The sequence below is a fragment of the Paroedura picta genome, chromosome 1, assembly GCF_049243985.1.
Source record: "Paroedura picta isolate Pp20150507F chromosome 1, Ppicta_v3.0, whole genome shotgun sequence".
NCBI lineage: Eukaryota > Metazoa > Chordata > Lepidosauria > Squamata > Gekkonidae > Paroedura > Paroedura picta.
The window spans coordinates 28798309-28815723 of NC_135369.1; the positions used below are offsets into that span (position 1 = coordinate 28798309).

Here is a 17415-nt window from a genome sequence, read left to right on the forward strand (position 1 = left end):
GACATCACCTATGTCTCAAAATCACTTCCAGGAGATGTAGAAATATCCCATTGTTTCCAGGCTTCTTCCCTCCCTGCTCCCGGTAGATTCCCACCCCCCATCCCTTGCTGGCTGGTCCGATGGACCTTGCACTCCTACCCAGCTGACTTCTGTCAACCCCAGCAAGGGGCTTTCAAGGCAAGCACGAAACAGAGGCGTTTGGCCATCGCCTTCCTCTGCAGAGCCTCCCTTAGTAGTCTCCCTTCCAAGTACTGCTCAGCTTTGGGCTTTGTGAGGTCTGATGAAAGGGGGCTACAGCATGCTGCACAATATAACCAAACCACCGAATTGTCAGAAAGAAAACAAATGCTGGCAGTTTTATTTACATCCATCAGGTACAAAGAGGGGTGGGGGATACAGCTTGTTTCCACAACCGGAACAGCTACAAAGGTCCCTTCCCTTCCCCCTTCCTCTTGTTTCCCCGCAATCCCTCAGAGTTTTCATGTCAAGAAGCAGCCAGGCTGTGATAAATGACCCTCCTCACAGCCATCCCTGGAGGTGCTGTTTTGCTCTGCCACTCCTTCCCCTAATCGATGGCTTCAAGTAGGGGAGGCAAAGGTCCCAGCGGATTCCCAGTCAATAGCAAGGATGACAGAACTCCACAGCAGGATGCTGGAAATGACTCCCCTCCCAATAGCTGACAAGCCCCTCACTGTGCTTTTGGGTCACCCGCTCTAGGAAGGCTAGTCAGACAACCCCCACCCCCTTCCTCTTTGCCTTGCTGATCTTTACTTGTGATTTCTTCTTCCAGGGTCCTGACTGGAGCGGTCCTCCCTAGGTATTCTGTCATCTAATCAATCCAAGCTGCAGGCCTCTTCGCATGCTGAGGTTTTAACATCTAAATACAGTTTCTGTGTCAAAAAATAGTACCAAACACATCTTTTCCATGTACAACAAGAAATGTAGCTGTCTTGCCATGTATGCAGATATTGCCCTGAAACATCCATGTTTGATTTCAAAATGTGTGATTAGTAGGGCTGAATATTGTTAAGTTTGCATTAACCATTTTAGCTATCAAACCACTTCTTTTGTCGTTTTGTAGAATTACAAACTGATAAGTCAGCCTTAATTATTTTTGTCATTTGAAATCCTTATTGTCATTCTTAACATATTTCCGGGTTTTGCTTTCAGTGAGGAAGAGGCATTTCTTGGTTACTTCATCTGCCTCAAGGCTGAACAGGCACAAGACATCTTGCCATCTCAAGGAGTTGGACCTCATGGTGATAGAGGTACATCCCAAGATCCTTTGAGATGGCCCAGAAGATGTCTTTTGCACATCACACACAGCTTTGAGAAAATGCATGTTTGATATAGGTATACATTGCCCAAAGATCTTGACGGACAGTAGCCCCCCAGCAGAGGAAGATGCCAAGGGGGACCCTCCAAGCATAAATTCAGCTATTAACTCCAATGTTCTTATCAATTGCACAGACTGCTAAGGCCAAGACCAGCAAGGCATTAGTGACTAAGCAGTCATGTGGGACAGCATTCAACCAACTCACAGTTAAAAACATAGGCTCACATGCAACATCTAGTTTGGCATGACAAATGTCCAAGTAAATGTGTTAAATTTTATCCTGCCAAATCTACTATTTTACATATAGGTTCCCCCCCCTTCCTTATAGATGGGAATGTTGTGAGGAGAATTCTAAACAGGAGAAAGAACATCAACATGAATTTATGAAAAGATATTGGAATTCTGCAGCTTGCTTAGGAGAATTCCCACACAAAACTTTAGCTGTTCTAAATTTAGCATTGTTGACTTTCTAACCAGAAGTCAGGTATATCTATTAACTAAGCTTATATTTCTTTTCATGTTTAGAATTTCTTTTTTTCCCCTTTCTTTCTTTGTTTGTTGGTTTTTGTTTGTTTTATCACAAGGTGAACATGACCTCTTTGGGGTAGTAAACCATCTGTACCAGCTCTGTTTATTGCCATGAGGAATTTTGCACTAAATTGTACATATCAAAGGGTTTTGGGTTTGACTGTAAATTAACAAGATTGTGCTACCTCTACAGTATTTAGGCAGTTCACCATGCTGGCTTTGATTTCAAGAGTAGGAGGGAAGGATCTGGTTCATCTCTAACAAGACTGAATTTCTGGCAAAGGCTATTTATTATAATATTTCAAACAAAGGTTCTGTGGGTTCAAAAATCACCACAACCAACCACCTCAGGTTAAGCAACACCAGGCTGACAGTACCTGGGAGTTAGAGATGAGAGGAACAGTTATGAAGGAGACACATCAATGAGGACGTTTTCTTCACACTGGTGACCAACGTTAATGGCAACAACATACAAGACAACACTCACCCCGGAGGTGACTTTCCTTCCACCTTTCATTCCTGGCTTGTCACCAAATTTAGTTTACATACCTGTCCACTCCCACCCCTGCTTTGACTCATTCCCACTACCCCTACGTTAATTTGGGTTCGTTATCTGACACTACCAGTGCGAGAAAAATTGACAGAACACCGGTTAAAACTTGCCGCCATTTTGGGTGTGTCTAGTTATCCACTCCCACCCATTACCCCCTCCCCCAAACGCTCGTGCTTCTTCCGGCTTTCGCTTCCCCTTATGTCCCCCTCCCTCCCTGAAACACACAAGATGGCTTCACCAATCAGTTTCTTTACATTCACAAACAACGAAAGCAGAGGACAATCCCAACTCGTCAGTCAGTGCTTTGTGCCGAAGCAGCTGCCGCCTTCCTTCCTTGGAGCTGTCAGTCCACACTGTCTCTGTTCCCAGAGGCCTCTTTACCTTGAGGCCTCTTCCTTTAGCTCCTTATTCTTCCGAACCTCCTCAGCATGTTTGTCCTGTGAAGGGAGATAGAAAAGGAAGGGATCTCCTTAAGGGCATATCCTCACTGCACATTTAAACCAGTTTTAACTGCCACAGCTCGCAGCCATGATCTTAGGTGAGCTTTAAGAGGCTGTTATGCATTCAGATGAAAACACCATCACTGAAAAGGGATCCCTTTGGGCTTCCACCCGCTGGGGCTTACCAAAAATATTCTCCCCTGGTTGTTCAGTACAAAAAGCTTGCTGCCGTGCTCTTCACCACAGCAGCCGGCTCACCTTCTCCTGCAGGCGTTCCAACATGGCAGCTAAATGGGCCTCTCGGTTCTCCTTGTTGGATTCCATTTTTTGGATCAGCCTCTCCTTGGCCATCTTGATGAAATTGTTGTTCTCTTCAATGGCTTTCTGGATGACTTCCCGTTCATGCTCCCGCTTTCCCGCCAGGTGCTTTAGGAGCTCTGCTTCCTGGTACTGAACCCGTCAAACAATGTGAGGGGGAAAATAGTATTAGTTGCTAGCCTCTGCAGTCTCAACCCGATGGGGAAAATTCCAGTCCAATGAATTCATGCCCCACATACAATCATCTCAGCCTCTTCCTCACACCTGTGGACCAAAGTAGGTATGATGATATCCTTGTGTCCACCACAGCAAAGCCTCTACCATTTTGAATCCTGAAATGGGTGGTTTAAAACCCCCATGCCACAGTGTGGCAGGGTAGGGTTGCCAGCTCTGGGTGGGAAATACCTGGAGACTTTGGGGGTGGAGCTGGGGGGGGCAGGGAGAGACCTCAGTATGGTGTAATGGTTTGGGGTTCAGCCTCCAAAGCCGCCATTTTCTCCAGGGGACTAGATCTCTTTAGTCTGAAGAGGAGTTATAATTCTAGGGGATCCCCAGGTTCCACCTGGGGACTGGCCTCTCTGCCAGCAGGGGGAGGTGCTCTTGTTCCCTTTGGGTACCTTTTAGAGACACGTGGGGGAAGTGTGGGAGGCTTCCAGACCTCCTTGGGCAGGCCATTTCACAAGGTGGTACTTCTACAGAGAAGGCACCTGTACAGGCAGCTGTTGAGCTTGCCCATTTGCAGGGTGGTGGCAGTGTCAGAAGGCTTTGCTCAAGTGAGTGTAGTTATTGTGGTGGAGCATAGAAGGATCCTGCAGGCCCAAGAACATGAAGGACTTTATATGTTGTTCCTGTCCTGTACTAACCAGCAGCATGGTAGTAACTTTAATCGCATCTTTTATAAAAAGTGGTAGTGAGTTGTTTTAAGTGAAATAGATGAGGATTCCAATGGGATAGTGAAGTACTTGAAAATTAGGGTTGGCAGCCTCCAGATGGGGCTTGGAGATCTGGAATTAGAACTGATCTCCAAATGACCAAGATCTGTTTCCCTGAAGAAAATGGCCACTTTGGAGGGTGGAGTCTATGGCAATGTACCCTGCTGAGATCCCTTACCAGGTTCTACCTCCAAAGCTCCAGGAATTTCCAAAATCCGGAATTGGTAACCGTAACACCCACGAACAAATTTAGACACAGCAAGTGGGATTACTGCAGTTTTTAAAAATCCACAGTGCTGGCAGAGTATTTCAGCATCATGTAACCTTCTGTGCAGTGGAGGGTTAACAGTGGATCAGATTGCTCTGGATGAAGGAAAACTGAGCTGAAGGCAGGAAATCATTCCTCTCTCACATCCTGCCATTGTGGTTGGCAGGGCCCATTCATGCCCACCAAGGTCAGGTAGGGACAGCAATGAACGAGAGATTACGCCTAATGGCTGATCAATAATTCACATGCTGGCAAACCACACAAACTAGCTTGCTTTGGGAATTTCCTTAGATCAGCACTTGGTGTTTTGTTTCACTTGAAAATGCTTTTCAAGCATCGGGACCTTCTTAGTTTTTTTTCTAATCACCCCCTACGCCTACTCGCCAAAGGATGTTATGTTTAATCTGCAAAACAGGGAGACGGACCTTTAATGAAAACATCCGGCCAGGTTTTGTTAAGCGGATGCTGTTGTCACTGTACAGAGCCTAAGAGCTCTATAGCCAGAAAGGGGGGGGGGGTGTTAGACTGCTGACAGCCTAGAGAAAAATAAAAGGCCCTACCCTTTCAACAGAGGCTTCATGTGTGAGGCTTTTCATGGCAGAGAGATAAATAACATTCCATTACGTTTCTATTGAAGGAGAAGGACATTTTTTCCTCCAAGTTATTGGCAACACTTGGGATGGGGGGGGGGCTGCTAGGGGCACAAATTCTCAGAGATACTCCAGGCCTCTCCATTGAATTTTTAAGAATGGTTTTTAATTTGAACTAAAGTTTCTGTCCCTTTTTCATGTGATGGCACAAGGGGAAGATGCTCAGGAACTCTGACACACAATTGTTCTATCCAGAGGCACGCTGCTCCCACCTTCCAATGTTTTGGCCAGTCAGCACGAAGACATTGGAATGATGGACAAGCCTCCCAATTTTAACAATCTGAAATGTTAATAACAAAATATAATTTCTCATGGCAACCTTATTGTTTCCCATCCCTCACCACCCCCTGCAACAAATTTTAGCCTACTGGGAGAACTGTGACTAGCCCAAGGTCACCTAGCTGGCTGAAGTTCTCTAGGCTGGAGGCTGTCACTCTTAGCCACAACATCAAGCTGGCTCAGATCTGCTGTCTTCTACTTGTTCCCTAACCTGGAAGCATTTGCTCACTGATATACATTTAGTACTGCCCAAGCATATTTACAGTTTGAGAATAAAGTTTGAGTCCTGAATAAAACTTTGCTGGTCTTTGCTGGACACAAACTTTGTTCTGTTGCTTGAAACCAACATGGCTCCTCACATGATTCTGAGAATGTATGCCAGAACAGTATCTGGCAAAGACACTCCATCCATAAAGTTAGCTGACCACATGATCAGAGAACTAAAATAGACATTAAAATGTCAATTTGCACATTTCACAATGTCACAGTTCAGCTATGACAGTACACTACACTATGCTTTGGCCAATGTTTTTCTGAGGATACTGCCGTACAATGCCTGGTCAGGAACAAAACCCGTAATGTAGAATGGACATTTCAGATTGAAAGAGACTACAGGCATTGCCATAATGATGAACAAGAGAAGAAGAAGAAGAAGAGTTGGTTCTTTTATGCCGTTTTTCCCTATCCCAAGGAGTCCCAAAGCAGCTTACAATCTCCTTCCCTTTCCTCTCCTCACAACAGACACCCTGTGAGGTAGGTGTGGCTTACTGATCTTACTGCTTGGTCAGAACAGCTTTATCGGTGCTGTGGCAAGCCCAAGGTCACCCAACTGGCTGCATGTGGGGGAGGAGTCGGGAAGCCAAAGTAGTTCTTCAGATTAGAGTCTACTACTCTTAACCAGTACTTCACACTGACATGATGTTCTGCTCATTAACATGGCCAGTTTGGTGTAGTGGTTAGGAGTGCGGACTTCTAATCTAGTGAGCCGGGTTTGAATCTGCACTCCCCCACATGCAGCCAGCTGGGTGACCTTGGGCTCACCACAACACTGCTAAAGCTGTTCTGACCGAGCAGTGATATCTGGGCTCCCTCAGCCTCACCTATTCCACAAGGTGTCTGTTGTGGGGAGAGGAATGGGAAGGCGAATGTAAGCCGCTTTGAGCCTCCTTCAGGTAGAGAAAAGTGGCAGATAAGAACCAACTCTTCTTCTTCTTCACACAAATGAAAACACTGGAAGGATAAAACAGGCCCAGCAATGCATCTATCGCAAAGGTGCATTTCATCCTTTTCTTAATATATGAAGGCTGCAACACCTGTGGCAGTGTGGGAACCAGTGCAGAAGAGTGGTTGTGTGCTGGAGTCAGACCTGGGTTCAGATCTCCATTTTCACATGAAGATCACTGAGTGACTCTGAGCCAGCCACTGTCTCTCAGACTCTGCTTACGTCACAGAGTTGTTGCAAAGATAAAGTTCGTCAGGGGAGAATAAGGAGTATTTCCTTGACTCCAAGGGACGGTAGGATGAAAATACACTAAACAGAGCAGGACAGGTTCCCTTCCTGTCCTCTTGCATCACCCTCATTGTGGTCCTCACCTTGCGTCGCTCCTCAGCAGCCTCCAACCTCTTCTGGATCTCCTCCAGTGAAGGGTCACGTCGTCGGGGCAGGGAGGCATTGAATTCAGGGATTCCATCAAAGGACGGTGGCTTGAGGATGACTTCAAAGGACTGGCCCGAGGTACGCTTGTTGAGCTCGATGACCTCCATGTCAGAAATGACGCACCAGGTGAGATCTACAGTGTCTACTGGGAGGAAAAGAGATGCTCAGATGTAGCAATGTGAGAAAGCTGTTCAAAAGTGATGGATGGATGCGCTCAGTCTGCACAGAAATGTCTCAGAGAGGGGCCAGATTTGAGTGCTGAACATCCTCCAGACCAGGGGTAGTCAAACTGCAGCCCTCCAGATGTCCATGGATTACAATTCCCATGAGCCTCTCTAGCAAACTGTGTTATCTGTGTTTAAACTGCGCCTAAATTTCATGGTTTCACCTGATCACAGAATCATAGAGTTGGAAGGGGCCATACAGGCCATCTAGTCCAACCCCCTGCTCAACGCAGGATCAGCCCAAAGCATCCTAAAGCATGATGTATCTGTTACATTATTCATTGTATTTTCAAAAGCCTGCTCTCCTCTTCTCTCACCTGAAGCAAAGAAAAGATCATGCAAGGCAAGAAAGCTCTCTCTTCCCCCTTCCTTTATTAGCTCAACAAAAAGGAGACACAGCGAGGAGGGTGTCTAGACAGTGGAGGCCTTGACAGAACAATGGGGGCAAAGAGAGGGAAGAGGGTGATTCAGCCATCCCTGCTTTCAGCAGCTGTTAGAACCAACCCACTACAGGTACATGCCTCTTTTAGAAGCTAGTGGATAAATTAGACCTCATTCTGAAATCCATTGAATCAAGGTTGATAGTGGAGGCTTAGCTGCATTACGGACTGGGTCTTGACCACAGATTGGCACCAGCTTTGACAACAATAGGCAGCTCCCATGTTATCTGTGTTGGAAGTGAAGCACTATACAATGCCTCTTTGTACTAAGTAATGCCAAGACTCCAGGGAGGACAGTAGAGCTAGAAGGTGGATAGATCAGGGTCTTCTGTGTCCTTCCTCTTGTCTGGTCTGCTGCTGCCTCTCTATTTGCCAAGAATGCTACTTTCAAGGGTGTCCTCCTAGCAATCTACTTCTTTTCATGCTTCTTTGTCTAACCTCCATGAAAGCAAACTGTGCTCTCGGCATCTCTCTCCATCCTACCTTGGACAGATCACTAGAATGCCTGTTCTTCTCTTCTATCACAACATGGAGTTGAGGAGCACTAAAGGAGGGGTAGTCAACCTGTGGTCCTCCAGATGTTCATAGACTACAATTCCCATGAGCACCTGCCAGTGTTTCTTGCTCCTAAAGCAACAAGTCTCATGTGGGATTTATTCCTAAAGCAGCCTCCGCCATCTGCTGAACGAACCAGGTCCAAAGCTCAAGGGGTTGGATGCATTTGCACAGGATCTGGAGCAGAACTGCAGCAACTTGTGAGCAGGCATGCTGGAAATCAGCTGACCCTTTTTGGAAATACTCACAGAGCAAAGAGGCTGAGCGAATCGTGCTCAACCAGCAGCCTCCCCAAGTCACCCAGCAACTCCTACATCTGTCCACCTACCTTCATATTTGTAAGATGGTTTGTTTAAGTGATCGGAGAGGAAGCACGAGCAGAAGAGAGACACCAGGGGGAGCTCCTTCATTTTTTCTTTGTATGCTGTAAGAAAACACCACCAAGGAAAGTTGTAACTCCATCAGTAAAAGGGGTTGCTAATCCTCCCGCATAGAACCCACCTGTACACTTAGACTTCCAGACTATGGCACACCCCTCCCCCCAAGGATCCCTACGTATACAGGGCATTTCCCCTTTGTTTACCAATTGCTGTTTCTTGGGTGAGGACCAAGCATGGGAAGCTATTCTCTCCACTGAACCATCAGTTTGGCCGATGGCTGTACAGTGGGGCAAAAGCCTTTGAAATGAATCCTTAGGGCTGAGATCAGGTTCACACTTGATCTGTGTGCCAGTTTCTTAGCTGTAGCAGCTAGCAAGGTTTTGGGGCAGGGAGTCTGTGTCTCTTGGTCTATCAAGTTAGTAACCCATACCAGCTAGTGTCATGATGTGTGATGTTGTGGTCCTCCTGCAGAACGGGTAGGTGGGTGAGGATCGTGCCCAGCGGATAAGCTCCTCCTTGAAAACTCTAGAAACAAACAAACAAAAATGAAATAAACACGTTTCACCAGGTCACAATTTGTACTTGGACTGTTTAGGGGAAAGTGGGGGAACAAGCAAGCTGTGGTCACACAACACTGCAGCGGTACATATTCTACAGAGGAGAAAGATGCGGTCTTCCAAGGTCTGCAATCCATGGAAAGACTGTAGTTAACTCAGCACATTCTGGTCCAACCAATTTCAACCAATTTCCTTATATATTAACAGTGTTTCTATCCTTCTCTGTCACACACACCTCTTGCGATGTGTCAAGTGGAACTTCCCCAACTGGCTTAACCTAAGGGCTAATTCATTTATGGGAGGGGCTTTAAACTATAGTGAAGTCACCATTCATTTCAGAGGTACCATGGTAGGTTTGAATAGGGTGCATTGGATTCTTGCCACATGCTCTGAGACACTATTCATCATTTGCTCCTGTGCTCTGGGGCTGGTGCCTGGGAATCTCGTACTGTTTTAGCTATATAATAAGATGGATACGGGCACCCGTAACCAAGCCAGGTACCTTTGCTCCATTCCACCACAATCAAAGCTTCGAAGAGTTGTAAACGGCACTCCAGCTGCGGTGGTTTGTGCACATCGGTCAGTCAGAAGCAGCACATGGACGTGACAGGCACCAAGTCTCTAATGGCACCAATAAAAGGCCCCTCAGTAAGGGAGGGAAAACAAAGACTAAAGAATAGAAACCATTCAGCCCCGTACACAATGGGATGCAACTGCCCAGAGAAGTGGCTCGTTGTGATCTAAGAAATCCGGGGGCATTTGGGGACATGGATGTATAAATCAAGCCCAAACAATGGACATAAATGTTTTAGGTGTGTAGAGGACACAACAAGGATTATCAAGAGCTGATTCTGCACTCACTCACTCATTCCCCATCCACCCCCGTTGTCGATCCTGCTGAATTCAGATCGATCTGATCCCGGATCTTCTGCCTTTGTTTTTCCTGAACTGAAACAGATGTTGCATTCTACACTTAATTGTCTGGCTGCTCTCTCCTTCCCCCATTGATTGGGGAAGCTAAGAGGGGGGAGGGGAGCGGTGGTCGCAAAGCTCCAGCCAGCATTGAAGGAGAACAAGGCTGGAGATGGGTTTATTTCCTGCCGTTTGTCTCTTCTACAGCCAAAGTAAACACGGGCAGGGAGAGGGGGAAATGGAGGCTGCTTATTTATTTTTCTTTTCCTGAGAAAGCAAGGAGGGGGGAGAAAGACAATCCGAAAGGCAAATCTAAGCACATAGAAGTGTGGGCTTGGAGTACAGTCACTTTAGAAATAAGGGCAAAAATAAGTCTTGCAAAGAATGGCAACTGGGAACCAGGCAGTCTTTGAACTGACACCCTGACCAATCAGTGACAGACTACCACACTACGTCAGCATTGGAGGCATGGAGGAGGAAGAGGAAGTTAATCCGGCAAAATTCAGAGATCTATACTTAATATTGGGGCTTTCAGAGTGGTTTTTCTCAAATGTAGCGATTATATCCACTCCTGGATATCACAAGGGAAAGGAAGTGTCATGGCAAATGACACTTATATCATTCATAGACATTGCAGAGAGAAAATTTAAACTGCTAAATATCAGAAAGGAAACTGAATAAGGTGTAGATAATTCAGGGTCACCAGGGATAAACAGCCCAGTGCAGCTCTGGCCAAGGGAAGGCAAATATTTGGTCAACAGAGCCAAAGATGTTGTACAGAACAGCCCAGCTCTGTGCAATGCATACAGGAGAAGAGCATAAATCTTGCTGGAGCAAACCAAAGACCCATCTACTCCGGGCATGTCTATACCAGGGAATGATCCTGGGACCATCTGTATACAAGGCTGATGCTCAATTGCTGAGCTATGACTTCTCCCCAAAAAGAACAGTTGGACAGCGGCTATGAAACCCTTCCCACAGGGATGAAAAGAAAGGGGCAGGCATGTGAATGAATGGAGCCTGACCTCCAAACCTACATCCTCGCTGGCTCAAATCCATATATAGCAGCAGGTACTGTGGCAACAAGCCCTGGAGACAATTGGGCTGCCAATGCATTCATTACCTCCCCATCTGACACGGCTTCTGTCAGCCTTCCAGGATCGTCCCACTCGCTGGTTACATAAGCCCTAGCAAGCTGCAGCTGCACAGAAACTTCCCGGTGGATCAGAAATGGGGGGCGGTGACGCTTCGATCCGGTTTTGCATTGGCCACAGTCACAAAGTAGATGGGAAATGTACAACAGCAGATTTTGATGTTAGGGTTCTTTCCTTTCGTAAGTGCATTAGTCAAGCTCTCCCGTTTAAAGTGTGACTTCAGTACAATGTGGGGAGGATGTGGGGCTTGGGGGGGTGATTCAGGGAGGACAGGTGGGCAAGAGGAGAGGGGGTGCCTGCCCATTCCCTCACAGCCAGGCTGTGCACAGGCTGCCTGCTGTTGTGCAGGTGCTGAGAACTCCCTGCCCACTTCCAGGAGTTGACGAATGTAGTTTGTGCTTTGTGGGAACTGTGGGAAATATTTTGCATGTGCTCAAAAGCACGGTTATTTTTGTTTCTTGTGTTGCTGGGTTGTGCCTTGGCAGCTGTTTTACTCAGGAGTTGTGATAAACATCAGAGATCTTTTGGCTGAGCTGTAAAGAAACTTCCTTCACCCCTTCAGCCCCACATCTGCACCATCCACAGATCCCTTGCTTCTTGCTCGCCCTGATCCTCTGAGACCTTTCCTCTGCTCACCCACGTGTTGCATTTCTAACCTCAAAGCTATCGTGGCCCCTTTCCTTGTGGCTGAAGACCCACCAGGCGAGGGGAGGGGTTGCTATTTATGGTTACTCCACGGCACTGGACCATCCATCTTTCTTTTGTTAGGACTGGCTAAGCGCAACATCTGTCATGCTGCCTCCCCACTCATCTACTGAGCCATCTCTGCCGACGGTTTCTCCAAAAAGCTCCTCTCCACCCACTCCTAATAAAGAGCAAAGGCAGTGGTGAATGAAAGAGGAGCACACCAGTGCAGAAGGAGGGGGAGCGGGGAACGCTGCTTTGCAGCCGGTGGTTTCACCAGGGATGCTCTGGCGCTTAATCACAGGGAGGGAGGAGGAAGCCACAGCTCTGTATAATGCAGGATGAGCTCATTGGAGCTGAAAACAGGCAAAAGGGAGGGCGGGAGGGAAGGAGGGCGGGAGGGACAGCAAGATGGGAGACTTTACAGCGCCAGTGCAGACACCTCCCAAGGAGAAGGTCTGGGGGAGGCCTGCATGCATGTGGATGCTTGTGCTTATTTATTTATCCTGTCTCCATGCTCTTTTCCTGAAACCAATTGTTCCAAGCAGCATCAGCCATGGGAAAGCAAAAAAATAAAAACACGACAGCCTGCAGGAATAAAACAAGGGGGCACAAAACTTGTCATTGTACTATGCCTTGTGATTTCTTCTCTAGGGATTAACTGTTGTCCCCCCCATCTTTTCTTCCCACATGCGGCACAAAGGTGATGGGAGGGGTGGCTGCAGCCACGTTTTCACCTGTAGATGGCAGTCAAGGGAGAGGCAAAGATCATCCTCTCCTGTCAAACATCACCCCCACTGGCAGGTTTGCAGACCACCCCCCCCCTTTGGTCCTGGCCCCAGCCTGGTGGAACGCTCTCCCTGGTGAGATCAGGGCCCTCCAGGACCTTCTGCAGTTCCGGAGGGCCTGTTAACACACAGCTGTTCGGCCAGGCTTATGGTTACCCCTGAGGAAATTGCTGGTCTCCCTACCCAAGAACCCCACTTACAAAACATTAATCTGTCCATTAAACTCGCCCCTCTGTGTAATGGCTTTGTAGGAGGTGGCTTTTCATGTTTTGATGCTTCAGTTTTAATTGTAAATTTATATTAATAGTCAAATTATGTAAATCATATTCTTTTGTATATTTGATATTGTTGTCACCTGCCCTGGGCCTCCTGAGAAGGGCAGGGCTAAAAAATTAATATTATTATTATTATGTGCCTATTTTAGGCCCAGTGTCCCATCATCCCCTTTCTCCAAGCACATCTGCATCCATCCCCCCACCCCCCACATACACACTAAATAAGTCATGGGAGCTTTTACTCAGTGCTTGAGATTACTGGGCCTTCTCTCAGCTGCCTTTCTTTGGGTCTTTCTAGAGAAAACAACAAAGGAAACGATTCCAAGAGGTGGAAAGACTGTTCACCCATAAGTTCCCCTATAGCTTATAAACTTCCAAGCCATGACAAAGCTTCAACTCCCCATTTCCACACAGCAGCTAACATCCCTCTGCCCTCTTCCATTTTTATCCTCACAACAATCCTGTGAGGTTGGTTAAGATGAGAGGATATGATTGGCTCTAAGTCACCCAGTGAGCTTCCATGGCGGAATGAGGATTGGGACCTGGGCTTCCCAGTCTAACCCAACCGTTTAAGCACTACACGACACAGGATCTAGGCCAGGGGATGCTGTTTTCCCCCCTCTAGGCCTGTGGTCAGCCCTAGGCTGGTGTAGTGGTTAGACAAGGCTGTCTCAACCAGGATGTCGTGAAACCCTGGGGTTTCTTGACTGCCCTGGAAGGGTTTTCCGAATGGGTGGAAGTTACTTAATTTTATACATATTTTAAATTGGTTACAGGTTTATCATGTGATATGACCACATATGGTCCTTCCCTCCCAAAACAGCCAATGATGGGCCTGGAGGGAGGGGGAGGGGGGAGGGGCCCCTGGTGGGCATATACACAGCTATGCTTCCCAATCATATTCTGCATGATGGCACCACTTTGGGGGGTTTTGAAGCCTTAAGAATGTTTCAGGGGTTTCTCAATGGTAAAAAAGTTGAGAAAGGTTGGGTTAGAGCAGGGGTAGTCAAACTGCGGCCCTCCAGATGTCCATGGACTACAATTCCCAGGAGCCCCTGCCAGCGAATGCTGGCAGGGGCTCCTGGGAATTGTAGTCCATGGACATCTGGAGGGCCGCAGTTTGACTACCCCTGGGTTAGAGAGTCACACAAGATCTGGGAGACTCCAGTTCACCATGGAAACTTGCTGGGTGACCTTGGGCCAGTCACCCTCTTTCAGGCCAGCTGTGGGGATAAAATGAAGGAGGGCAGGATGATGTTGTGAACTGCTTTGGGCCCCCACTGGGGATATCTCTGAATCAGGGATTCCCAACCTCTGGGATCTATGGTCCCCTGGGGTCTGCGGGAGCTGGGATGTGGTATGGTGGGGGGCGGGTCTAGCTTGTCTTCTGGGTTCCTCTTTTTCCCAGCCGACATGAGGCAGAGTAGTAGTAAAGGCAGGGGGAGTGAGCAAAAGGAGCGCTAAGGGTGTGGACGGTGATGTCACTTATGGGGGTGTGGCCAGCTGATATCACTTCCGGGGCTCCATGAAGTCTGAAAAATTATTTCAGGGGCTCCTCCACTGTCCAAAGGTTGGAAAAGGCTGCGTTAAATAAATGCCTGCAGCGGAATACCCACATAGGCAGTTGCCACCCACGCAGTCATCCATGCTTGCAATCCTGTTGCTGCTTTACAATTTAACATTTCTCCAGGGCAACTTTGTTGGAGACAGTCACGTGTGTTTCTTAGAACGCTGCAGGACTAGGACTGTAGCCTGCTTGGAGTGTTGGACTCACCCCCCCCCCCCATCACTTTTTCTCACTTTAATCTACCTCACAGGGTTGTTATGTGTATCGAATGATGCGGGGCCACCCTGAGCTCAGAGGAAGAATTGTAACAGCAGGCAATTACTCATTTGCATATGCCATGGCTAAACAATGGTATTTAAATCTGGAGTGCTCCCCCCACCCCACTCCGCCCACCCCCCTGAACTGCTGTTAAGTTTAGAGCCCAAATAACTGCTGGTGAAAAGGACATACACTTTTTGCCACTGCTTTGCTATATATCTGTTAAAAGGACGACACACATACACAGTAGATTCAATGAGTAGCTGTGTTGGTCTGAAGTAGCACAATAAAATCAGAGTCCAGTAGCACCTTTAAGACGAACAAAGATTTATTCAAGGCGTGAGCTTTCGAGTGCGAGATCAGGTGAAGGGTGCTTGCACTCGAAAGCTCACGCCTTGAATAAATCTTTGTTCGTCTTAAAGGTGCTACTGGACTCTGATTTTACTACACATACAGTGTGAGGCTGGCTGAAGCTGAACAGATTTCCCTCTGTGCAAATGAGCAGCAGAGAGGAACATGGCAGGAACAGCCAGAAGCCTCTCTAAGAAGCAGAATGGGTGAGAGACAGCCCAGGGTGTGCCTGTTGTCACAGGGAACCAAAGGAGAGCTGCTGCTAATTGGATTGCAAGTTTTGGCACCACCTCATTAGAAGGAGCTCTTTATCAGGGCCAATTTCATACCCACATTGTCACATACTAAAAATAAAACACCTGCCCCTCCTCAGTAAAATTCTGAACTGGGGCGATCCAGAGTGTGTCCCTAAAGAACTAAGCATAAAGCTAGTAGCCCCAATTTGCACATTTCCCTCCCTCTTGACTGGTTTTTACACAGTTTATTCTGGCTCAGCTAATCTTAGGGAGGGTTAAGGGGTTCTGCAGGACAGGGAAGCCACACCCCTTCTGGCTTCTGAGATGACCCACTCATCAGGGTCAAGCATCTCCAGTGCTATATTTTTAAGGGGAAAGTAAAAAGTGAGAGCTAAGATTTTCACAATGGGTACATTGTGCAAATGTCATAGGCTCAAGAGCTCTTCCTGGTTATTGTGTCTGTATCAGTGGTGAGTTCATGGCAGGCTTGCAGAGTGTCAGAGCATAAACTGCTGGAAGGAGAACTAGACATGCTTTCCTCCCCCCCCCCCAAAAAAAAGTGAAAATTTGTAAGACAAATGAAAATTAGTAAGACTTCAACACTTTAGAATTGCATGGGCTTCTTTAACCTATATTGTTTTCCATAATGGTGTCCAGCAAGCATTTCCCCTACACAAACTAGAGCCATGATGCCCCTCCCCAATAAATTAAAATTTTTATTACACTGGAAGAAACAAAATAATATTTTTGCACAAGGTAGGATGAGTTATTATACAAAGACGAATGAATAATTAATGATTGTAATTCCCCAGTGATTTTTGTTGTGCAGCAAATTCAAAAAATTCAGTGATACCCCACCCCAATACCCAAATAGCAAGAAGGAAACAGAAAAGGGGTGTGTGAAAGAAAGGAAAAAACCCATGAGGAACAGGCACCCAGTTCATCCCCTGTGCATGGTGGGAACAAGAGAATGAGACAATCAGCTTGAATGTGTGCTTCTGCTGATAGATGGGGAAATAATCTTTAGTTGGAAGTGAGAATGATGGGAGATGAGACAGGGAAGGGTGTAGGAAACAGAAATAACTTCATAACGATGTGTTTTGAGAGAATGATATGGAAAAAAACTCCCTGCTGGTCGCCAAAACTAGGAGACATCAGTTGTTCTAGGGGTGTGCCCTTCCCATGCTTAGCACCTCCAATGTGCCCCTCCTGCTTTTAAGGGACTAGCACTTTCTCTGCTCCTAGAGAAGACAACTTCTATAATAGGAAAAATGAGCAAGATGATTTCTTTCTTGAAAGTTTCCTCTATGTCTCTGGTCCTTCCCAGCCCCCAGCCCCCCCACTTACGGGGTAGCACCTCTCCTTACATTTGTTGCTTTTCACCCCCTTGCAAGCCCGGTGGCTATTGCTACTCACCCCCTTGCGAGTCCAGCCGCTCCCAACCTCGCACTCGCCTCTTTCCAGGGAGAGATGCTAAAAGATGCACTTAGCATCAGCCAGGCTGCCAAGCTCTCACCATGACATCATTTCTGAGCCAGCTGATTGGCTGTGCTCAAAAAGCCTGCTGATTGGGCAGCATCTTCTCGGGAAGAAGGAATTGCCTGAGTAACTCCTTGGCTAGCCTGGTGGGCTGGGGATGATGTCACACAAAAGATGCTATTTTCAAGGATGACTCTTTAGATGCGGAAGGGAGCACAGCAAAGCAGCCCGGCATCGGAGGACAAGGAGGGATGCTCCAGAGGCAATCAAGACTGCCCACAGAGGTCTAGTCAGGACAAATGAAGCCCTTCCCACCTGCAGCAAGCTAGCAATTGTTAGCCAGCCAAGGGGGTGACGGGATTATGTATTGTACATCTTTATTTGCACAGGAGTAATGTCCTAGGAAGAATATTTTCTCTCTTTTTTAACAGATTGACAGAATTTAAAATTCCGCTTTTTATTTTTTGCTGTTTTTCAATAGCCAGAAGAATCAAGCTGGAAGCTCATGAAAGTTTCAGGCAGAGTGTAGGCTTCCCTAGCTCTTGTTATGAGCACACACCATGCTACCTTGTACTGAGTCAAACCAGAGGTCTA

The 17415-nt window shown here is 47.1% G+C and overlaps 1 protein-coding gene across 2 annotated transcripts; it reads right to left on the reverse strand.

Annotated features, from left to right (window-relative positions):
• Positions 1–327: 327 nt before the first annotated feature.
• Positions 328–16870, reverse strand: STMN4 (stathmin 4). Of its 2 annotated transcripts, none has more exons than XM_077331338.1 (6): positions 16759–16870; positions 8991–9085; positions 8509–8604; positions 6898–7103; positions 3116–3307; positions 328–2854 (listed from the first exon to the last, which is right to left on the reverse strand). In XM_077331338.1, the coding sequence occupies exons 1-6, from the start codon at positions 16833–16835 to the stop codon at positions 2795–2797; spliced, it is 726 nt and encodes a 241-aa protein (XP_077187453.1). In that variant the 5' UTR covers positions 16836–16870; the 3' UTR covers positions 328–2794. The 2 variants fall into 2 exon arrangements, with proteins under 2 accessions (XP_077187453.1, XP_077187447.1); XM_077331332.1 differs by having other exon boundaries at positions 6898–7106.
• Between the last annotated feature and the right edge of the window lie 545 nt (positions 16871–17415).

What these genes read in the sequence shown, in the direction of transcription:
- STMN4 (XM_077331332.1), bottom strand. Translation starts at nt 16,835, where the DNA reads ATGCTAAGTGCATCTTTTAGCATCTCTCCCTGGAAAGAGGCGAGTGCG. An exon ending in CTGCTGAGGAGCGACGCAAG is followed by an intron (nt 3,308 to 6,897) that starts GTGAGGACCACA and finishes TGACGGGTTCAG; the next exon opens with TACCAGGAAGCAGAGCTCCT. An exon ending in TGGAACGCCTGCAGGAGAAG is followed by an intron (nt 2,855 to 3,115) that starts GTGAGCCGGCTG and finishes CTCCCTTCACAG; the next exon opens with GACAAACATGCTGAGGAGGT.